At 32.8% G+C, this 25,758-nt stretch overlaps 1 protein-coding gene across 1 annotated transcript; it reads right to left on the reverse strand.

The window, feature by feature from the left end:
* Window positions 1-2,497: 2,497 nt before the first annotated feature.
* On the reverse strand, window positions 2,498-23,402 carry LOC132749167 (dual specificity mitogen-activated protein kinase kinase 1-like; the record flags this gene model as incomplete). The annotated part of the gene is made up of 10 exons (XM_060738873.1): window positions 2,498-2,889; window positions 4,063-4,108; window positions 4,493-4,554; window positions 12,007-12,116; window positions 19,233-19,422; window positions 20,212-20,336; window positions 20,950-21,001; window positions 22,131-22,208; window positions 22,696-22,842; window positions 23,155-23,402. Coding segments are annotated over 10 exons (1,154 nt in total), but the record flags the coding sequence as incomplete, so codon positions are not given.
* Between the last annotated feature and the right edge of the window lie 2,356 nt (window positions 23,403-25,758).

Consider the following 25,758-nt stretch of genomic DNA (forward strand, 5'->3'; position numbering starts at 1 on the left):
ATTTAAACCTGTTTTCCCCCAAAACAAAAAATTTTCCCCGGAAATTCCCGACCTTTAATGTGAATTAAAGTAAAACTTTTAAACCCTTTCCAATGAGGGGAAATTTCCCTGCAAAAAAAATTTTTGGGGGTTTTTCTAATTTTAAAAATTTTTGTATAATTAAGCGAAAACCCCAAAACCAAAAGGGGAAGGGTGGGTTAACCTTAAAGTCACGCAAAATTAAGAAAATGCCCAAGGCATGGTATTGTGGATTTTGAAAAGTTTTTTTTTGGTTTATTTACAAACTGAAATGTGTTTTATACCGATTAATTAAAGCCCTGGGCTAAAGGGGGATCTTCTCGGGCCCTGGGAATAAAAATATTTCGTAAAAAAAACCGGCCCAATTTTTTTTTTTAAAAAGAACCCACAAAAAAATATTTCAAAGTTTTAAAAAAATTCTTTTCAATTTCGCTATTGATTTTCAATAACAGACACCCGATGGGGCCGGGGTTTTTACGATATTTTAAAAAAATTTACCCAAAATTCATTTTTTGATTGGGCGGAAACATTTAAAATGCCGAAAAAGGCCGGGAAACCCGGAAAGTTTTTTCCCTTTTTAAACATTTTTGATTTAAAATTAAAATCTTTTTTTAAATGAAAAAAATTTTTAAATTTTAAATTTTATTTTTCATGAAGAAAAAAAAATGACCATGACAGCAGAAATTCTGAAATATTTCATTCAACAGTTATATACATGTATTACAGAAATGACAGTTACTATTATGAAAAAATTTAAAAAAAAACTAATAAAATAAATAAAAAAAAAACAACTGAGATTTCTTTTTACTGGTATAAAAAAGGAACTTGTTGTTATTTATTTCACTAAAAATTAATGCTGCATAAACCAAAACAAACAAAAACTCATCATTTTTGGAAAAAAAATCTTAAAAACCTGTACACCTACACAAAAAAAGTCAAAATGGGTATCCTATAAGCCTTTTTTGCCTAGTTATGAGACATAATCAAAAAATTAATAATAAATTAGCCATATTTCCCTAAATCCCTGTAAAAGAGAGAGAAAAATTATACATCAAATTTTATTGTTTTTTAACTACTGTAAAATTTTATTGTTTAAAAAAAAGGCCCACAAATTATTAATTTAACCACTGGAAAAAATATTCAAAACCCTTTTCCAAAACTTTTTAAAAATTTGACATAATTTTCCCCAAAATTGGTAATAAAACACTTTTAAATTTGTTAAAAAAACCCTAAGTAGCCCCAATTTTTCTGAAAAATTTGGGGAAAAAAAAACCTCAAGTTTTTTTAAAAGTTTAATTAAATTTTTTAACTCATGTAAAAACAAAATTTTGTTTTAAACCCAACCAAAAAAAGATATTATATTTCCAAATTTGGAAAGGGGATTTTTAATTTAAAATATTTTAGTTTTTTTTTAAAAAAATTGTTTAAAACACAACCTTAAAAAAAATTTATTTTCCCGTTAAAGTTTTTTATAGTTTTTTAATTTTGACCAATTTTACTTTTTAATTTGTTTTTTCAAAAAACCCCTTATGGAATAGGGTTTTGGGGGACTCCTTATTCAGTGGGGTATTGGGTTTTGATTTATCCTATTGGGCACTTTTATTATGGGGTGTTTAAAAAAATTTTAAAAATTTAAAGGGGGGTGTATTTCCCCGGGAAAAGGTTACAAAAAATTTGTTTAGCTGTTTTTTTTAAATAACCCAAGTTGTTTCTATTATCAACAAAATTTGAAGCTTCATGACACTTATGAAAAGGAAAAGCTTTGTGATCTGGGCAAAATTGTCAAAGATAGTAAAAAGTTTGTAAAATTTACCAGGACTGTTCTTGATATAATTAAAAAAATTGTCTATTCTTAGGATTTCCAAAAAATTTTCTAAAAAAATACAACAAAAAAACTTCTTTTATTTTTTAAAAATTTACAAGTTTTCTCTATATAATTAACAAAGTTTCTGTTTTTAGCAATCTAAAAAAAGTTCTATGTATAGATAACAAAAGACTTCTATATCTAGTAATTTACAAGAATGTTCTATATATAGTTAACAAAAGTCCTCTATATTTAGTAATTTACAAGACTGTTCTATAAATAGATAACAAAAGTCTTCTATATTTAGTAATTTACAAGAATGTTCTATATATAGATAACAAAAGTCTTCTATAGTTGGTAATTTACAAGAATGTTCTATATATAGACAACAAGACTAGTATACTATAGATATCAAATACCTGATACTGATATGTTCTTTTTATGACAAGAAAAGTAAGTAAAATATAACATAGAAAATCCTCCTGTGGAATTTGATGATTTTGTCGACTATAAAGAAAGATAAGAATGTAAATTGAAAGACCATTGTGTCAATAAATTTCTCATTTACCAAGGGTCTCGCTTTGCACATATATATTATTTATAAGTCCATCATCAGAAACAAGAAAGATATCTCAATTTATCAGCATAATCATTTCTTTCTTGCTGAAATATTCATAAGCAAAATACAATCTAAATTCCTGTCATTTTTTCCTCAATGCCAGAAATTTTTAGAAATTTCTTCTATTCTTATAAAACATTCAGAAAAAAATACATCTCACGATATACAGTCAAGAAAAAAAAATCACACCTGTCTCATACTCCAGATATATGTTTCTTTAGTCAAAAAAGTTTTACAAAAGAAGGAGTTTATAATACTATATCAATTTTTATCAAAAATCAATATGCAGTTTGTATGTTAACTGGGTAAGAGGCCCTCCATGTTGTTCTAGTTGGAATGTATCATCTATCTATCATCCTTTGCTGTCTGGTTTAATGTCCATAACTTTACAAACCCAATTGCCTATGTCAATATCCTCTGCTTCAGCTTTCTTCACAAATGGATGTGTCTAAAATATGAATAAAAGTTAATATATGTAGACTATGACAAGAAAATGTAAAAGTTTAAAAATATTTAAGACTGTTTGTTATATTGGTAGTTTTATATGGATAAAAAGAGCGTTGATGAGAGACTGAAAATCCTGATTCAGAAACAATCCTGAACATTTTAACCTATGTAGAATACATTTTGGCATATAAAAGCTCCTTCCAATTTCTTAGCACTCATAGACATACAATTCTGATATCAAAAAGCATCATGGATGGTAACAATATGAAGGAAACACAGCTGAACAGGCTTTCAACTTTTCTGGCATGTTTGGGTATATCAAACACTACAGATTTAGATGGTTTCACTAAAATATTGACACTCTGCTAGTCTCGTAAGAGATCTAGTGATTTACATCTAATAGCAGTCAATTACTACTGAATACAGCTCTACAATCATTTTAACTCAACAAATCATAACAGTCTACAAACAATACATGGATCAAGTCTTACTGCAATTACAGGGATAACATCTTTGATTAGGATAGTCACAAGCACTTATTTTTCATTCAAAACTTTAACACTAAATGTTCTTTTCTTCTAAATGTTAGGACATAATTTACAGTCTCATAGGTATGAATGACTGTTTTAAAAGGTTGTTAGAGTAGCTATTTTCTTTTGTATCATAACACAACATTTCAATATCCTGACAATATATAATAAAGCTTGATTGTCACAAATATCCTTCAGAATCCTCAGGCCTATTTTGAAAATTCTATCATTTAATTTATGAATACTTCTTTTGAAACAATTAAAGTCATACAGTGACTTTACTGGTGCAGATAAACCTCTGCTCACCCATTGTTCATTATTTCAGGCATGGGTGATTTGTAAATTATCTTAATTCTTGGAGGAGAAAGACCTGACGTGACCTTCTATGCATTATTTCAGGCACAAATGGGCACCTGAGTAGAACACCCCACATTCCGTAAGATGGCTAGATAGCTTTCTCGCATGAAAGAATCCAAAGTCCCTGTTGGGATTCCAACCCTAAGAGGTGAGGGAAAAGTGGTTTGAAGTCACCAACCTCAACGTGTAGGAAACAGACGCCCCTATTATCCTAATTCAAAAGAGTGATATATTTGATAATAAACAATTGTTATGTGATGTGGAAATGTCCCACAATAAATACTCACAGCAAGAGAATGCAGGTCAGCTCTTTCTGATGGGTTCTTTTTCAAACTGAAAAAAGGAGGAAAAATAAGTTAGTCTCTCAAGTGTATCAAGAGATAAACCATTGCAGGTAACTTATGATTTCTCAAACATTATTTGCCTGTTCTTTCTTTGGATTACAATAACCGTTTTAATCATGTAAACAAATAAAAACAAGATCACATTCATTTCTTGTTTCTATACAATTGAACTTTGCGATAATCGAGTAGTGTCTAGTGAACTTTGGGGTCAATGTTATATTTCAACATGTCAAATTCAATTAAAAGACAATGTAAAATGAATAAATCTCAAACCCCAAATTGACAAATCACAGATTTCTGTCTGAAGACTAGTCTCTGTTCATTGAGCAAAAAGGTAAAAAAAGAAGCTTTTAAGAAACAAACACAAACATACCATCTATTTACGAAGTCTATAAATTCTTCAGAAAACTTTCCTTCTGGTAGAGTAGGTGGTGGCTATAAACAAAACAATGTTAATGCAGTCATTTCATGTAAATGTAAATGCAATCATGTAAATGCAGTCATTTCATGTAAATGTAAAGGCAATTATGTAAAATTGGCATTTTACCAAAAAGTATTTCCATATACACACAGCCGCTTCATGTAAACAAGAGCTGTCCGTAAGACAGCGCGCTCGACTTTTTTATTGCTTGCCAATAAAAAAAGTTTTTGCAGTAAAAGGCAATACAAGAATCTCTGTATTTTTAAAGTGAACTAGTTGTTTGATACCCTTGAATATTACAGCAATGTTTATATGACATAATTTATGGTAAAGTGAACAAGTGGATAGGAATGAATTTTTTTAGATTTTTTAAGTTTTTTAGTGCTTGCCTATAATACAAAACATTGACAGTTAAGGGCCATAATTCAAATAAAATCTTTGACAGAATTACCTTCTCCTGGACATGTTTGGGAATCATGATTGTAAACAAGTATTCCAACTTTCAAATTAATATCTCAAACAGTTCAGTCAAAAAGTGGACTGGTACTAAAAACTTAACCAAGATTCTAAGTCGATAAAAGGCCTTAATTTTTAAAACAAATCCTTGACAGAGTTACCTTCTCTTGCGTACAGATGGGGGTAATGATGTGAAATAGCATTAAAAGTTTCAAAGCAATATCTCAAAGGGTTAAGGCAATAAGTGGATTTTACCCATATTCAATGTATTTTCTAAGTCAAAAAGGGGCATAATTCTGTCAAAAACCTTGACAGAGTTATGTCCTCTTGTCTGTTGATGAAGGTCGTGATGGTAAACAAGTATGGTCAGTTTCAAAGCAATACCTCCAATGGTTTTGAAATAAAGTGAGGTGGTACAAAAAACTTAACCAAGCTCAATACACTTTCTAAGTCAAAAAAGGGCCATAATTCTGTCAAAAACCTTGACAGAGTTATGTACTCTTGTCTGTAGATGGAGGTTATGATGGTGAACAAGTATGGTAAGTTTCAAAGCCATACTTGTAATACTTCTGAAATAAAGTGGGGTGGTACGAAAAACTTAACCAAGGTGTGACGCCAACGCCGACGCCGGGGCGAGTAGGATAGCTCCCCTTTTCATAGAAAAGTCGAGCTAAAAAGCAATTTAGTGCAAAAGCAATTTATTTCATTTAACAATCATTACATTTAGTAAACCAAATGCTAAACATTCTTGTATGTACTATACATATTTCATTTACAGGCACTTCAGTACTATAGTAATAAATTCCAATTCTATGTAACATATTCTGTGTTTTATTGTATTGATTTAAAATTAACAATAAAGTGTTTTAATTTATAAAAGTTCAAATTCAATACTTAAAAAGGTTAGGCCATTAAAAACAATTTAGAATAAGCAAAAAAGCATAAAGTACAGATATTTTAGCCAACATTAAAAAATCTCTTCCCAAAATAAGCAAGTCTGAAATTTTTGTTCAAAAGAACAAGTAACAAGGAACCCCGACATATTCTCCAGCTTACTGGCTAACATGCACATTTCCTTCCTATTTATGCATTTCCTACATACCATAAACAATATAAGCATATCATTTACTATAAACTAAAGCTTGCATTGCTCAATTTTCAAATTATACTCACTAATCTTTAATGAATAACATATTAAACAAACAGCATCAAATTTCAACAAGTTGAATTGGTTATTAAGACCATAAAAATAAGACCAAAAATCTAAGACCACAAAAGTAAGCAGCACATCTGCATGCATGAACAAAAGCCTCTTGTCTTACGAATCTATTTAAAAACCTTTAGTTCATTCCTAAATTACAGTGCAACCCCTGCAAAGCAGCACCTCAAACCAACAACCAAAATTTTCATCTCTCAAAGGGTGTTGCTCTGAAGAAGTTGTACTGTATTACCAAAGAGAGTACAGTTCTCATAAAACTGCTAAAAATACAATTCTTGCTTCTCCTTTTTAAATTTTTGAAAATTTCAATATTTCCTTACATATAAAAATGTTGTGTCAGGTGTAAAAGTGTTTTGCAAAATTAACTTTTATAAAAGCCTGGATTGACAACACTTAAAGCACAACACTGAGAATTTGGGAAGAAGAGACTAAAGAGAATAAAAACAAAGCAACAACATTTGTGCCGCATCACGACAAAACCAACATAATGCGTTTGCGACCAGCATGGATCCAGACCAGCCTGCACATCTGAGCAGTCTCATCAGGATCCATGCTGTTCGCTATCGGTTTCTCTATTTGTTATAGATTTTATAAGCGAACAGCATGGATCCTGATCGCGCAGGCTGGTCTGGATCCATGCTGGTCGCAAACCCATTATGTTGGTTTTGTCATGACGCAGCTCATTTAGTTTAGCTTGAGGTATGTTAAGGAGACAACATTCTTTTTTTTTTTGGGTCCATATCATTTTCCGATACTTTTTTGGCTTAGTTTAATTGAAACATTCTAGGTTAAAAATATTTAGGACCAATCATTCTATTTACACATTAAGCGGGACTCAGTAAATAAAACTCTCCCTTACATTATTTTACACTTACATTATTTGATCATACAATTTTAACACACGTTTTCCAAAAACAAACAACAATAAACGGCTGAATCAAATTAACTGAAATGCTTTAAGCATGGCTAAAAGCTTGACAATTTGAGCCAAATTCTATATAAATTATCTCCCGTGGTTTTCAGTGTTTTGGTACCTGCAAGTTTATACGAGAGTTTGTTTTCATTTCTCAAATCGTTTTTACACAATAATATGTTCAAAAACTGGTTAATGGCCTTAGAAAAACAATCTTTAACAAGATATGTTTGTAAAACATGTATGCCCCCTATCAGCAGCCAATTATTCATGTGATAAGGTAATTATGCACGACTTCTGACCCAGTGATCAAACAATTAATAAGGGTTATCAAGTATTTACTGGTCATGACCTTGACCTTTGACCCCTTGACCCAAAACTCAATAGGGGTCATCTGCTGGTCAAGACCAATCATCATACAAAGTTTGAAGTTCCTAGGCCTAAGCGTTTTTAGTTAATTGATCAGAAACCGTTTTTACTTACAAGGTCAATGTGACCTTGACCTTTGACCCCTTGACCCCAAAATCAATAGGGGTCATTTGCTGGTCATGACTAATCACCATGCCAAGTTTGAAGTTCCTAGGCCTAAGGGTTCTTTTATCATTGATCCAAAACCGTTTTAACATACAAGGTCAATGTGACCTTGACCTTTGACCCCAAAATCAATAGGGGTCATCTGCTGATCATGACCAATCACTATGCCAAGTTTGAAGTTCCTAGGCCGAAGCGTTCTTTAGTTATTGATCAGAAACCGTTTTTACTTACAAGGTCAATGTGACCTTGACCTTTGACCCCTTAATCCCAAAATCAAAAGGGGTAATCTGCTGGTCATGAAAAATCACCATACCAAGTTTGAAGTTCCTAGGCCTAAGCGTTCTTAAGTTATTGATCAGAAACCATTTTTACTTACAAGGTCAATGTGACCTTGACCTTTGACCCCTTGACCCAAAACTCAATAGGGGTCATCTGCTGGTCACCACCAATCATCATACAAAGTTTGAAGTTCCTAGGCCGAAGCGTTTTTAGTTAATTGATCGGAAACCGTTTTTACCTACAAGGTCAATGTTACATGACCTTTGACCCCTTGACCCTAAAAACAATAGGTATCCGCTGGTCATGACCAATCACCATACCAAGTTTGAAATTCCTAGGCCTAAGGGTTCTTAAGTTATTGATCGGAAAGCATTTTTACCTACAAGGTCAATGTGACCTTGCCCTTTGACCCCTTAACCCTAAAATCAATAGAGGTCATCTGCTGGTCATGACCAATCACCATACCAAGTTTGAAGTCCCTAGGCCTAAGGGTTCTTTAGTTATTGATCAGAAACTGTTTTTACCTAAGAGGTCAATGTGACCTTGACCTTTGACCCCTTGACCCCAAAATCAATAGGGGTCATCTACTGATCATGACCAATCACCATATCAAGTTTGAAGTCCCTAGGCCTAAAGGTTCTTTCGTTATTGATCGGAAACCGTTTTTACCTACAAGGTCAATGTGACCTTGACCTTTGACCCCTTAACCCCAAAATCAATAGGGGTCATCTGCTGGTCATAACCAATCACCATACCAAGTTTGAAGTTCCTAGGCCTAAGGGTTCTAAAGTTATTGATCGGAAAGCATTTTTACCTACAAGGTCAATGTGACCTTGACCTTTGACCCCTTAACCCCAAAATCAATAGGGGTCATCTGCTGGTCATGACCAATCACCATACCAAGTTTGAAGTTCCTAGGCCTAAGGGTTCTTTAGTTATTGATCGGAAACTGTTTTTACCTAAGAGGTCAATGTGACCTTGACCTTTGACCCCTTGACCCCAAAATCAATAGGGGTCATCTACTGATCATGACCAATCACCATACCAAGTTTGAAGTTCCTAGGCCTAAGGGTTCTTTAGTTATTGATCGGAAACTGTTTTTACCTAAGAGGTCAATGTGATCTTGACCTTTGACCCCTTGACCCCAAAATCAATAGGGGTCATCTTCTGATCATGACCAATCACCATATCAAGTTTGAAGTCCCTAGGGCTAAGGGTTCTTTAGTTATTGATCGGAAACCGTTATTACCTACAAGGTCAATGTGACCTTGACCTTTGACCCCTTAACCCCAAAATCAATAGGGGTCATCTACTGATCATGACCAATCACCATATCAAGTTTGAAGTCCCTAGGCCTAAGGGTTCTTTCGTTATTGATCGGAAACCGTTTTTACCTACAAGGTCAATGTGACCTTGACCTTTGACCCCTTAACCCCAAAATCAATAGGGGTCATCTACTGATCATGACCAATCACCATATCAAGTTTGAAGTCCCTAGGCCTAAGGGTTCTTTCGTTATTGATCGGAAACCGTTTTTACCTACAAGGTCAATGTGACCTTGACCTTTGACCCCTTAACCCCAAAATCAATAGGGGTCATCTGCTGGTCATAACCAATCACCATACCAAGTTTGAAGTTCCTAGGCCTAAGGGTTCTTTTGTTATTGATCGGAAACCGTTTTTACCAAAGAGGTCAATGTGACCTTGACCTTTGACCCCTTGACCCCAAAATCAATAGGGGTCATCTACTGATCATGACAAATCACCATACCAAGTTTGAAGTTCCTAGGCCTTAAGGTTCTTTAGTTATTGATCGGAAACCGTTTTTGCTTACAAGGTCTATGTGACCTTGACCTTTGACCCCTTGACCCCAAAATCAATAGGGGTCATCTACTTGTCATGACCAATCACCATACCAAGTTTTAAGTTCCTAGGCCTAAGGGTTCTTTAGTTATCACTCGGAAACCATTTGGTCTACGGACCGACGGACCGACGGACCGACAGACCGACGGACCGACGGACCGACAAGTGCAAAGCAATATACCCCCTTTTCTTCGAAATGGGGGCATAATTATCATATTTCAATCTATTAAAATGGGGCACTAATAAAGTTTCCATACTTTTATCAGATTTTTTAATTAACCAATATAAGGAAGTTGAAAAACGTTATTGCTAAAGATTTGCTAACTTGATATAAACTATCCTAACAACTTTTAAAACATCTACAATTCAATTTCTACTTTAGTAAACTAATAAGGTATTGGCTATCCGGGGTGAATAATTGGCTAAGTTTTTTTACTTTTAGACACTAAATGCAAATTTTTTACAATTTATAATACTAACATGAACACATAGCCCAGCTTCATTCTGGGAAATAATACTAAATGCATAACTAATATTTTTATGCTCTGCACTTACATAGAACACAATGTTACCATGGTGAAGTGACCTGCAGAAACTAACATTAACATGTCGGGAGGTTGTTTAAATTTGAAAGCATTAACCACTGGAAAAATTCACTTCAAAGAGTACAATCACTCAAAGGAAATGGCGGAAAAGAGTGAACAAATTTTTCACCTATTCAAAATGGCAAACTTAAGGTAAAACAAGAAAATAATTTATAAGTTACTCAAAAAGTCTAAATTCCTCCGATAAAATTATGGGAAATAAATACATACTAACTGAAAATGTTAAAAAAAAGTCAATTTCTAACTGCAAAGTAATACAAAACCCTTTTCTGTAAAAGTTTACATTTCAAATACTGGGCAGGCTAGTGTATACAAAAACTAGGCTATGCATTGCAAAACTATTGTGAAAAAAAAAACATGACTAGCTGATGCAAAATCAAGATACCAAAAAATAATGCAACAATTGGGAATTCCAAAGTAATGTACTGCAAATTTTACAAATATTATGTCAAATTATTGCAAACTTATAATGAGGACAGCTTAGCAGCAGTCTAGCAAATTGTCGCTCCAGATTTAAGGCATGTTGGTCTAGATTTAAGGCAACGTGGAGGAAATTCAAGACAAGTAATAAAAGCATGGCTGCATAATGCACAATGCAACCTCTTGATAAACTCAGGAAAAATTAAAGGAAGGTATTGCAAAATCATTACAAACATATTGCAAAATGCGGGACTATTACAGAAATTTATTGTCAAAAAAATGCTATTAATACCAAACTGTGGGAAAATCATTGCAGGTATTTTATTTAAAACTGAGGTAAAAATAAAAGCAACATACATTAAAATCAGGAAATTTCAAGGCAACTTATCACAAAATTGTTGGAAAAACAAGGCTTCTTACACCAAACTACGGGGAAAATCAAGGCAACTCATTGCATTGCAAATATGGAGACTTCAAGGCAATTATTGAATACTGGGAAACAAGAAAACTTAAAGCTTAGGCCTACACTAATATTTGATTTGCAAGTCAATCCAAATCTAGGTTTTCAAGATTATACAATAAAGAGGCTATATAATATGCATTATGCTTAGACAACTCCAAACATAAAAGCAACGCATTCCAAAAATGCTGCCAACTGGTATAATAGTTATATCATAGATGAATACTGAATGTACCTTAACCTTCTAATTCATCCTTTTTTCATATTTTTCAATCATAATTTTTTTCTTTTTCAGACTTGCTTATTTTTTTATGAACAAGGATTGTTTATCTTTATTTCAAATTGTTTTTAAATATTAAAACCACAAACCCATGCAAAATGTTATGTTTTATATGAGATAAGTATAACTGTTAGTGTGTAAAAACTTGATGATGATCATGAAAATGACTGTTATGATGACGATAAAGCCTAGCAGGTTTCAGGGGTACGAGACTGAAATAACACACCAATCACTTCAAATATACAGCTTATGCAACAAGCAAAAAACTCTACAGCCTTCTAATTTTTATTAAGATTTCAAAACTTTTTCGCCAAAATGTAATGTTTTTGGTCTGTTTTTGAATTATTTGTTTTAGTAATGTAAGCAATACGTCATTAATAAGGAAATAAAAACCAACAGTTTTACTTTTTTAGTTTTTTTTTCTCTCACGTAACATACCTCGTTAACAATGAAATCTAAAAGCTCAAAAATTGCCATTGGGCGTGGCCCGTCTGAGCCAGGGCCCGGTGCACATGGAGTTGGAAAGTTATAACTATGCCTTTTGGTTCCTAAAATAAAAGCAAAAAAAACAAATTTGCAACAAAACCAATTATTTCATGACAATACAGCATCTCATACCAGAGCAAGAAAGGTTTGGAAAAAAAGTTTATATGGGGCACCTCCCTTTATAAAGCCATGTAATGCAGGCAACTCAAGCATCTGCTCACACTGATCTGGGATGGCAAGTCAAGTCTCTGAATGACACTGATGTAATTTTAGGTGTGGATGGCATAATACACATTTTGTCATTTCGCATTATTTTAATGAATAAAAAGCCATTCTCTTATATGTATACAGTTCATGCTGCAAATATACTTCTGTATAAGAAATCTGTATTACCTCCCTTTAATTAAGAAAAAATAAACATAAAGAAATACAAAAAATAGATAGTTTAACCATGCAAATAAAACATAAATAAAATGTTAAACAAAAGTGATTCTTCCAATGTTTCAAAACATGACCATGCAAGTTTTTTAACATTCATATCTTTCCTTTAAACACTCATTCATTTATCATGATCAACCCTTACATTTTATGGACTTTCCCTATTTTGCACTCTGAACAGTTCATGACACAAAATTACCATTTAACAAACTATTGTATACAGTCTGATTAGACAGCACATTATGTACAGGCAGAAAATCCCCTATACTTTAGGCATAGGTCAATTATTATTTCTGCTGGCATAAGTCAATTATCATTTCCACTAGCATAGGTCTTTTATTATCGTCACCAACATAGGTTTGTTATTGTTGTTTCTAGCCAGGGTCTGTTATTATCGCCTTTAGCAAAGGTCAATTCTTATCGTGACTAGTCTAGGTCTGTTATTATCGCCTTTAGCAAAGGTCAATTCTTATTGTGACTAGTCTAAGTCTGTTATTATCGCCTTTAGCAAAGGTCAATTCTTATTGTGACTAGTCTAAGTCTGTTATTATCGCCTTTAGCAAAGGTCAATTCTTATTGTGACTAGTCTAGGTCTGTTATTGTCGCCTTTAGCAAAGGTCAATTCTTATTGTGACTAGTCTAGGTCTGTTATTGTCGCCTTTAGCAAAGGTCAATTCTTATTGAGACTAGTCTAAGTCTGTTATTATTGCCTTTAGCAAAGGTCAATTCTTATTGTGACTAGTCTAAGTCTGTTATTATCGCCTTTAGCAAAGGTCAATTCTTATTGTGACTAGTCTAGGTCTGTTATTATTGCCTTTAGCAAAGGTCAATTCTTATTGTGACTAGTCTAAGTCTGTTATTATTGCCTTTAGCAAAGGTCAATTCTTATTGTGACTAGTCTAAGTCTGTTATTATTGCCTTTAGCAAAGGTCAATTCTTATTGCGACTAGTCTAGGTCTGTTATTATTGCCTTTAGCAAAGGTCAATTCTTATTGTGACTAGTCTAGGTCTGTTATTATTGCCTTTAGCAAAGGTCAATTCTTATTGTGACTAGTCTAAGTCTGGTGATTTTTTCAAGTTTTCAGCATGAGAATGTAATTTGAACAAACATTTTACATCTTAAAATTCAATTTTGTATCAATGAAAATTAATGAACATTTTTGTTTCTATTAAATTTTGTTCATTTTCTTATAGAGTTTTATTAGAGATGACAGCAAGCAAATGTTGATGGTATATACTAAGACTTGCCCTGTAGGAGCTAAATTTTACAATCTAAATCTTAATAAATTAGAACAAATCTATTACACACAATTATCTGTGAAGAACCATAAGATTATCCATTTGTTTTCTTAGCATTGTCACATATTTGTTAAACACTGTGAAATTACTCAACATCCATTTCTGTGAAGCTGGAAAGCATAAAGTACCATCTTTCTGTAATGCATTGGCAGATAGCATGTACAAAGACAGCAAGGCTTCCTTTTTCTGTTACCATGACAACAATCTTTATAAAACATAAAATATATAAACAATAGAAAAAGTTACCCTCCTTACATAAATATCACCTTCGCTAGAGAAATCATTTTGCTTTAATGTTCTATTCATTCAATTAAAAACAATATCATCAAAGTCTTTCTTCTTCTTTTATTTCAGAAGAAAAATTTCAAAAATTTTGGCAGTAATACTTGTGTTTGTAAACAAGAAAAAGAACTGTACACTAAACTTGTACAAAAAAATGACAAACTATACCCTGATGTAGACTGTAGAATATTTGAAATATGAGATATTTGTAAAAGTTTTAGGAACGTGAAATTTTACATTTAAGTAACATAAAATTTAACATTTAAATAAAAATGAAATTATAAAAGTAAACCTTCATACAACTGACATCAACTATATCATAACAAAACTGTTTGAAGAAACTTCTTTATCAAATGAATTTCTTAATGTGTTTTCTAATTAATATAATGCTTGCTGATGTAAGATAAAAATAATAATTATCATTTTTTATTAAGCTATGTAAAACTATAATGAAATGATGAACGATTCATGCTTAATGACAATATTATCATTATATTTTTTTTTAAATTAATTATATTAAAATGATTTCTCCAGCAATTCACCTTGAAAAAAAAGAACTGAAGGGAGGTAATACATTGAAAAAAGTTTAGGTTGTGTTGAAAGAGTTACACAACCTGTCCATGATGACTTTACCTCATTAACTATATATTCTAAGAGTTCAAATATGGCCATGGGTAGTGGGCCATCTCCAAATATCACCTGGTAGTCACCCAAACAACCTGAAATCAACTCTTAACTAGTTAGTCAATTTGTTAATAAATTCAAGAAGAATATGTGTTTCACTCCTCTTCAAAGATCACAGTGTCCAACAAGCAGGTCACTTTCCTGTAAATGGCAGGGAAATTGTACATGAACTTTTACAATAATCTTCGCATTTTTATACATTTAATAAAAATGTAACTTCTTAACAATAAAATAAAATGTGTCAAAGCTTTATGGAACATCAAGAACCATCACTCAAATAATTTTTGCAATGAAAAATATTGAAACTTTAAGCTCAATTATAAACACTTTATCTTATTCTTTCTTTGTCTTCTTTTTCTCCTGTTAAGTGAGTGGGGTGGGGGAGTTACTGTCAGTGGCACACACACTGCTATGATACCCAGGCTATGTTCAGGCTTTAAGCTAGGAGAAACTAGAAATGTGTTCATAGGACACGGGTGCCCCCACCGCGCCACTGTTCTGTCAATCTTTTTACTAAGTCAAGGGAAATAACTCTACAAATACTGGATAAATCCACAAGCGAAACCCCAGGTGCAAATCTAAATATGCTGAGCAACCTGCCCATAAGGTTTAATGACTATGTCAAATTCTTTTTGAGTAACTTGCGACACAAGTTGAAAATTGCAAAAATTTTCTAAGTGAAGGGCAATAACTCTAAAAATACTAAATAAATCCAGACGAAAATACCTGGTGCACAACTGCACATGCTGATCAACATTCCTGTAAAGTTACATGACTCTAGGTCAAATACTTTTTGAGTTACGTGCGACACATGTTGAAAATTGCAAAATTTTACTAAGTCAAGGGCAATAACTCTGAAAATACTAAAAATATCTAGACGAAAATACCCAGGTGCACAACTACACATGCTGATCAACATTCCTGTAAAGTTTCATGACTCTAGGTCAAATACTTTTTGAGTTATGTGCGACACAAGTTGAAAATTGCAAAATTTTACTAAGTCAAGGGCAATAACTCTGAAAATACTAAAAATATCCAGACGAAAATACCCAGGTGCACAACTACACATGCTGATCAACATTCCTGTAAAGTTTCATGACTCTAGGTCAAATACTTTTTGAGTTACATGCAACACAAGTTGAAAATTGCAAAATTTTACTAAGTCAAGGGCAATAACTCTGAAAATACTAAAAATATCCAGACGAAAATACCCAGGTGCACAACAACACATGCTGATCAACATTCCTGTAAAGTTTCATGACTCTAGGTCAAATACTTTTTGAGTTACATGCGACACAAGTTGAAAATTGCAAAATTTTACTAAGTCAAGGGCAATAACTCTGAAAATACTAAAAACATTCAGATGAAAATACCCAGGTGCACAACAACACATGCTGATCAACATTCCTGTAAAGTTTCATGACTCTAGGTCAAATACTTTTGGAGTTACATGCGACACAAGTTGAAAATTGCAAAATTTTACTAAGTCAAGGGCATTACTTTGAAAATACTAAAAATATCCAGACGAAAATGCCCAGGTGCACAACAACACATGCTGATCAACATTCCTTAAAGTTTCATGACTCTAGGTCAAATAATTTTTGAGTTACATGCGACACAAGTTGAAAATTGCAAAATTTTACTAAGTCTAGGGCAATAACTCTGAAAATACTAAAAATATCCACACGAAAATACCCAGGTGCACAACTACACATGCTGATCAACATTCCTGTAAAGTTTCATGACTCTAGGTCAAATACTTTTTGAGTTACGTGCGACACAAAAGTGAACGGACGGACGGACAAGGGTAAATCTAAATGCCTGCCACTAACGTGGGGGCACAAAAAAACGGGGGACTCCTAGGAGTCAAATGATATATCAATAATAAACAAGCCTGGTCATTATAACCCATATACTTATCATACTGAAAGAGATAATCTAATAGATATTTACACTTCTGACTTGAAGAAATACCTTCAAATATTTTGTTTTTAAATAATTTCAAACTTCTACACAAACTGTTACTATGGATAAAATTAAAGTCTCATATACTGACAAAATGCGAATCTTTTATTGTATCAGTAAAATGAGGAAGAAACTGTCTGAGTAAAGAGCGTATACTGTTCTAAAAACTGTACTTTGTACTTAAGAGAAAAGTGGGAAAAAATATAAAACTAGAAATGTGTCATCATGCCACGGATGCCCCCGCATGCAGCCAAAATTTCAGATGTTATTATATTTAGTTCCAAATTTGTTTGCACAAATTATTGTTTTCATTTTAAGTTCAAAGCCCTTAAAACTTTTCAATGTTAACACAAACCATTTTCATACAATGTTCAAAGCACTGAAATTATTCAGTCTTAACCTTTTGAAAATAGCATATTTCATATTTGTAGCCAAAATAATGGCTACATACATTTCCACAAAAGTATGAGTGCTGAAACTGAAAGTTCAAAATTTTTTCCAATATTCAAGAAAGATAAGTTTGTCCAAAATCATTGAACCACGACCAAATTCAAACTTAAACTGCCTATTCCTAAGATGTATCTATATTATTTTCAAAGTGAAAGGGACATAACTCTGCCTAAAATCATCGAACCATGACCAAATTCCAACTTGACCTGCCCATTCCTTTGACATATCCATATGTCAAATTTGAGTTGAATATGTAACACTGTTGGGTAGATAATGAACAGAAACTGTAAATTTCATATTTTTTTCAAAGTGAAAAGGGCATTACTCTGCCAAAAATTATTGAACCATGACCAAATTCGAACTTGACTTTGGCATTCCAAAAAAATATCCATATGTCAAATTTGAGTTGAATGTGTTGTACTGTTGGGGAGATAATAAACAGAAACTGAAAATTTCATATTATTTTCAAAGTAAAAGGAGCATAACTCTGCCAAAAATCATCGAACCATGACCAAATTCAAACTTGACCTGTATTTTCTCATGACATATCCATATGTCAAATTTGAGTTGAATGTGTTGTACCGTTGGGGAGATAATGAACGGAAACTGAAAATTTCATATTATTTTCAAAGTAAAAGGGGCATAACTCTGCCAAAAATCATCGAATCATGACCAAATTCGATCTTGACCTGTATTTTCTCATGACATATCCATATGTCAAATTTGAGTTGAATGTGTTGTACGGTTGGGGAGAAAATGAACGGAAACTGAAAATTTCATATTATTTTCAAAGGAAAAGGGGCATAACTCTGCCAAAAATCGTTGAACCATGACCAAATTCGAACTTGACCTGTATTTTCTCATGACATATCCATATGTCAAATTTGAGTTGAATGTGTTGTACCGTTGGGGAGATAATGAACGGAAACTGAAAATTTCATATTATTTTCAAAGTAAAAGGGGCATAACTCTGCCAAAAATCATGGAACCATGACCAAATTCGAACTTGACCTGTATTTTCTCATGACATATCCATATGTCAAATTTGAGTTGAATATGTGCAACCGTTACTAAGATAATGAACGGAAACTGATGATGACGGAATGACAGAATGACGGAATGACGGAATGACGGAAGGACGGAATGACGGAAGGACGGAAGGACGGAACAGGGTAACACTATATGCCCCGGCCATTACATGGCGGGGGCATAAAAATTAGAAATATCAGAGACATGAGTGGATTCTCTTCCAGCTCCTGGGGCTGCTTTGTCACAGCTTACAAACATAGCCATACAACAGGTAAAATTTTCTTGACCTCACTGACATCTAATCCTACCATGCCATGGGCCTACATACTTATGATCTAAGATATTGTAAAGGCATGAAGAACCTTCTATAAACAGCAAGTGTGATGCGCATCTATGTTCACCTAAAAATCTCTCTTTCAGGAAACGAAACTATGTATCCTTCCCTTAAAAGTCATAGACTGCTTTTATGTAAGCATTCCTTGCTTTACAGAAATACTTTCTTCCATTGTTCATTATGTATGCAAATAGTAGACACAGTTAGGTTTTTACAGAATTACTAATAACCATTAAAAATAAATTAATCTAAAACCTTTTCAATAATTGATATTAATAAAGTGCCCAAACAATTATTCAAACTTCTAGTGCAACAATAGAACCATAACATTCAACTTTAAAAATTCCAGTGACAGGTCATTTTAATATCAATCTAATATCAGTATGATACAAGCTCTGTTGTAGTTGTTAACATTGTTTTTTTAAAAACGAAAAAAACAATGAATCAGTCCAGTTTAGTTTAGCTTTTATTTCAATTTTATTGCGTAGGAAACTATAAGCTTATAGAAACACTTTTGAACCCATTCCTAGAACTAACCAGTACTATGCAATAAGTGTATAGTTTCTTGCTTAAGGAAACAACAGCTTGCCTTAAGTGGTTCAAATATAAGCAACCGGAAATCTTTAGATTCATAGTCCAACAAGTTCACCGCTTGCCTAAGTCGCCACTATCATTAATGTCAATATGCAAGTATTACCTTTTAATGTTTTTCCTGTACGTGCTGCCTCTAGGTGTTCTTCCATCACATTCTCACCAAACAAACCATCCATATCTTTAGGATCAGGTGGGGGTATAGGGTAACGCCCTATTGCCATTTCTACAAGAGAAAGCCCTACACTCCAGATATCAGACTGAACTGTGTAATGGGTACCCTGTAATCTCTCAGGCTGAAAACAATAGGATAAAAGTTTATAAAAAAACTGCTTAATCCTTCCACCAATAGTTGTCAATAAGAGGCGGGCGTAGACCAGAATGCCTGTCTCAAATGCACACTGGACCACCTTAAAGCTAAGAAAACAGTCTTTGCTGAATGTGATAAAACTAAAAATGACTGCCTCAAATTTAATATGCAGAAAGTCTCAGAAAACTTTTAATGACAACCCTGTTATTATAAACCTTTACTTTTACAAGACAGAAAATTGTCTGTAATAATTTAAAAGTAAAAAGCTAAACATGACTTAAAAACAGAAAGAACATTTTCTTTTAAATATATTCACCCAATTCCAAGTATAAATTAAGATTTCTGACATAAGGCAAATATAGCCCCATCATAACCTTTTGAATATGATATAATTGTAATAAAAACTCTATGAAGTAACAAGCTCATGCCCCTTTATTTCAAAGTGATGGACAGACAAATATACTGGTAAAACTAAAATACTGATACTATTTAGTACCATATATGGTGACTTGCAGATTTCACTGGTGAATGGAGACCCATGTACACATTTTTACACGTAACAGGTATCAGCACATAGCAACTGCAATTTTCTTACATTAACTTCAGAATTTAAAATACTTACAGGTTATTTAAGTTGATACAATTGTAATGAAGGTTACTGTATTTATTGTCAACATATTCAGCTATGGTAAATCCATCATTGACTTTGTACAATGGGTGGAAATAACTTTCTAAATCATTTGTAGTACAGAATGTGTCAATTTATTATACTTACAGACATATAAGATCTTGTTCCAACAAATGAATTTGCCATTGAATCAATTAACTGTCCACTCACACCAAAGTCACAGATCTTTATTTCACCCCGTGAATTCACTAGGATATTTGATGGTTTTACATCTAGTAAAATATAAAACAAACAAAATACTCTTGTATTATTAAATTGAAAATGTACAAAGACAGCTTATTGGATATATATTATTGCCATGTGATATCAAAATATTGTGACCATTATTATGGCACTTTTTAAACTATTTTGATGGAAAAACACCAATCTTACAAAATTTAGACATACCAATGGACCTTTCAAAATCACCACTTTGAAGGGGGAGAATATGTAATTGGTGAATGAAATGATGAATATAATTTTCCAAGAAGTGAAGGACATATTGCCATCTAAATGCAGTAATAGGTTAACTCCTATTAAATAATATAAGTTGTTATGCCATGCGATTTCTATCTTGTTTCAAGCAATGTTATTTGAATTAATGTTTCAATAGTTTATTAGTAAAACAGAGTACACATAAATTTATCTGTAGATGTTTGGACTACATGCATACCCTGTAGACTGAAATTCACTTGCTACTTATCTGTTGAGCAATATTTTTAGTCAAGTTACAAATTCTATTTTCAAGCTTTCAACTTTTCTCTATTATTTTTCAGATCTTTGCCTAAATATTCCCAAATGTGGTTCGGTAAATATTACTAGTACAAGAACAAACATATTTCTTACCTCTATGCATAATTGAATGTTTTTCTCTAAGGTATATCAATCCTTTAAGAACCTGGAAAAAATCAACAAATATACCAGTTAACAACAGCCAATGTACAGGTGTGACCGCCCTTCACTATTTTTTTTTTCCATTTAGGCAAACATATCACTGAAAATCATTTTAGGGGTTCGAAAGGAAACATTTTTTTAAATGACTTTTTTTATAAATCAAATTTGTCAAAATTCAACAGCCTTAACAGTAAGTCATTTTATGGTAAAAATCAAACTTGAATAATTCAGTTGGTGTCACAGAGGTATATCTTTACACTTGTACATATATTATAAGAGTCAAGAATTTAGTGTTATATCAATATTAAAGTAACATATAGTAATAGTATCATTATAACTAGTAAGTATAAAAAAAATCTTAAATTCTGACTGAGGAAATACTTGTTCCTGATAAGCCAAGTATTTTATGTGACACTGTAACCTTCATCTAATTGCTTCAAAATCGATAGAAGGTAAGCTTCTAGTCAAGACCAACCTTCACACCAAATCCTAGGACTGCAGGCCAAGCATGCTCTAGTTATTGGTCAGACAAGCTTTCATTGGCCGAAACAACATTGATTTTAACATACTGACATAAAATACTTTATAAATATTTTTTATATTAATTTTATAACAAATCACCGCCTAATAACATCATTCTTCTGGCAGTAAGCCAACTAGTAACTATTTTCAGATATGATTTGAACATTTTTTATTCTACTTTTCGAAAAATCATGTGACTTCCATAGTTTTTATTGTTTATAAAGATTTTTGACAGGTTAATGGCCTTGTATTAACGGTTGTTTGGAAATATAACCCAAGTCGTTCATATACAGTCATATAACCTGTCAGAAATATTTGCAACAAATTTATGACACAGCAAGCATCTTCTTTTAGAGAAAAAAGTGAGATTTCTTGATAAATTCACAACTGCTGTGTGTATAAAACTATATAAACATCATGATTATGCAATGAAAAGGGGCGTTACAAACATGCAGTATTATTGGATACTTGATACATGAAATTTTGTTTTAAGTTAATCCTGATAAAGAGTCTATAGATTCGAAACCAGTATGGTGGTATATCTTTATTACAGTTATGCCCCTTCTCAGTATTGGTGTGTAGTGCCTTTTTTTCTATTCTTTTATACTTACAGAAGATGTTAATTTTCCTAGAATTGGTTCTGGTATTCTGCCTGCCTTTTTCAATATCAAATCTAATGACCCTCCATCCTGTAACAAAACACAAATATACAATACCTATTTATAGTGAAGTTTCTTAAATCAAACAGGATTCATTTTTAAAACTACCAATAACATAAAATGTTCTTAGTTTTATTTGCTTGATATTATAATAAGTCATAGCCAGCATTATTTTATGAAATTAAAGGTACATGATTGTACATACTAGCTCAAAATCCACATCAAGGATATGAATGTACAAATGCAAAGGCATACACAAAAGATATTCCAACAGGGCCGACAAATCTGATTTATATTTGTCTGTTTTAATCTAAAGCATTTCTTAACTTGTCTGTATGATATATACTATAGTAAATTCTGTAAAATTTCCACTTGTCTGTACAGGCTGTGGGACATAAAGGGCAATGGGGACAATTGACTTTGCCACCCCTGCCAAAAATATATAAAATTGACCAGCTAATAAAGATGAATATTTCGTACAAAATTAATTACCTACTACCTAAGTTAATATACATACCATATATTCCATACAGATGCTAATTTCACCATCACTGTAGAAAGCCCCATAGAAACCAACAATATATGGAGAGTTACATTCATGTAGTACTTTTAATTCTCGTATAATCTGGTTACGAATAGCTGGTTTTATTTCTAAATGAATCAACTGAAATACAATCAAAAAAATAATCATTAGTCTTAATATATAGCATTAAGGCTAATTTAAACATATATGCATACACTAGAATACTTAACATGCAGATTAACCTTTGCCACCAGTATAGAGCAAGGTCAGTTTGCATATCTATACAGTAGGCCATCTTACCTCAAACATTCATCTTGATCCCCCCCCACCACCCCCATCCCAAACCCCAAAAAAGAGAAAAGATATTGGAAGTTAGCAATTCCATTTAAGAAAGTCAGCAGGTTACGGATTATAAATTTACAATATAGATTTAAAATTTTGCCAACAAATTACCTTTCTTGCCATAATAAGGCCTGTTGGAAGGTGACGAACCTTCATTACAACACCACCATTTCCTGCTCCAAGTTCTCCTATCTTATCAAAGACATCTACTGTAAGTTCACCAACTTTCTGTTTCTGTGTTAAGAAAGCTTCCAATCTCTGTCGCTGTTGATCGTCTATATCTAGTTCTTTTAACTTTTGTGTCAGGGATTCTATATTTGGATTTGGTTTACTGAAAAACAGATACAAATTACAATGTACTTATAAGTAAACATGTACATTAAAATAAAACTGAAAATTAATCTTAATTGTGCTTGTATTTTACAGGCAGTATATCAAGAGTTATTTTGTCATGCCTTGATAGATAATATTCATTTGGTTATTAGTTGACAGCCATGAAAGTAACTGAAGTATGTTGGGGGAGATCGGTCAGGGAGGAAACATTAGGCGAGAAACTTTTAAGAGGGAGAATAGTCTGACAACCATGTATACTTTTATGTTTTATTGGTATGATCATAAAGTTTGGGCGGGTTGGACTCTTCCTATGAAATCTGATAGAGACACTTTTTACCCCCCCCCATATTTTGGTTTAATATTTTACAAGGTGAAAATATGTAGACTAGTGAATGGTGAATAAAACTGTTTTGACATATTTTTTATTATGTTTGTAATGAAGACCTTATAACATAAATATATTGTCATTTTCCCAAAAAAGGCTCTGTCACAAAAATTCTATTTGGTGTTGAAATATTTACTCAAAAATTATAAGAGGTGTGCCGTTAATTGTCTTTCTGATGTTAGACAGTTAGGGAGTAAAGTGCCTTGAGGGATAAAGTGCCTGGGAGTTGAAGCATCTTGTTCCCATTGCATGTATTATATATAAATATATATCTGTGGATAAAGAGTCAACTCGGCCCTATACCAACTCAGCCCACTTGTAAAAAAAAAATAAAACATATTACACATATTAACTTTTTTCTGATTACTTGCAAGCTATCAAGGCACCTTTTTTTAAATGAATAAAAAGAGATATCTGGTATATCATTATATAATTGTACATTGTACTTCTGCAGAATTAAAGTATATTTAGAAGAAATTTGTTATGTTTATTCGTTAAAAATTAATATAATACAAAATTTTTAATGTGTTTCTTTTGATGCTTTTTGTTTGTAAAGTAATCTATAATAAAAATATGAAATAAAAATATGTTCACTTATTATCATAAGCTTCTAATTAGTTGCAGTGGATATTAATCAAATTTTGAATGATCCCCTCAATCTAGTCAAAAATATATTGATGTGCCAAAGCTAGATTCTGAGATATTTTCATTCTGGTTATTAGAGGCCAGATGTTGCCCTGAAACAAAATAGCACAATATCTCTTCATGCAATATAATTAGTTCAACTAGCATTAATCATAATTATCATCTGATTAATTGGTACCCATAAACATACACATGGTAATTGTTTGGTTATAAAAGCTGGTGATAATAATTTATAAAAACATTAATTATTTGGTTCCCACAATAAACAAACCATTATATTAATAATTTGAAAAGTGGGCCGAGCTGACCCGTGCCGAGCTGACTCGAGGGCCGAGCTGAACCTGATTCTATCTGCGGAGGGCTATCTATCTTCCATATAGTCAAACCCCTGCGGCGGACCTAGACTTGATGCGCGTCAACTGACAAGAATGTTAGTAAAAGAGTGAAATAAAAAATTATATTAAGTAATGGAAAAATGAGTATATTTTTAAAACAGGTTAAAAAACAGAAAAAGTATTTGGGAAGGAGACGTATGTTCAAATCCTGCTTACAGCCAGACTGAACTCGGGCAGACAAGTTTATGATATCAGGTGGTAAAGCATTCCAGTGGACTATGTTTCTTTGGGAAAAATGAATATTTATAGTAATCAGTTTTAGTTTGGACTTGTTGGAATGCATGGAGATGGATGTTCTAGATGACCTTGTAAAGAGGGATGATATACTTTGGGAAAGGGATAGCCACCTGGTCATGCAAGATGTTGTGAAACATGACCAGGCGATGGTCAATACGCCGAAGGTCAAGGCGCCTCCATTGAAGGGAAGTCAACATGTCAGTGCCACTTGACATACGGCCAAAGTCATGTTTGACCCACCTAGCAGCCCTTCTCTGGACGGACTCTATCTGGTCAATGAGAGTTCCTATGTAGGGGGACCAGACCGTGGAGCTGTACTCAAGCTGGGGCCTGACAAGTGTCTTGTATGCGGTTGACTTTAACCTTTCTGAGTGAACCTTGATGTTTCGGCGTAGAAAACCAAGTGTTTGATTCGCCTTTGTTGTGTTGTTGTATATGTGTTTGTTTCATGTTAGATCATTTGATATTGTAATGGCTATATCCCAGATTAGACTGCATGGTCTAAACAAGGAGTATATATAGTTTTTCGTATTTAGTATATAAAATATTGACAGAGATTAACATGATACACAGTGGCTATTCCAGGAGATGATTTGCTCAGTGGAGTCTCTTTAATTTTCTAAAGTTTACATAAATTAACAAATTGAAACATATATAATCAGATAGTGAAACACAATTTCAGCCTTTCTGACAATATTTTATACCATAATAATTATTACA

This window comes from Ruditapes philippinarum, unplaced genomic scaffold (assembly GCF_026571515.1).
Source record: "Ruditapes philippinarum isolate M1 unplaced genomic scaffold, ASM2657151v2 ctg21_1_1_1_1, whole genome shotgun sequence".
Lineage (NCBI taxonomy): Eukaryota > Metazoa > Mollusca > Bivalvia > Venerida > Veneridae > Ruditapes > Ruditapes philippinarum.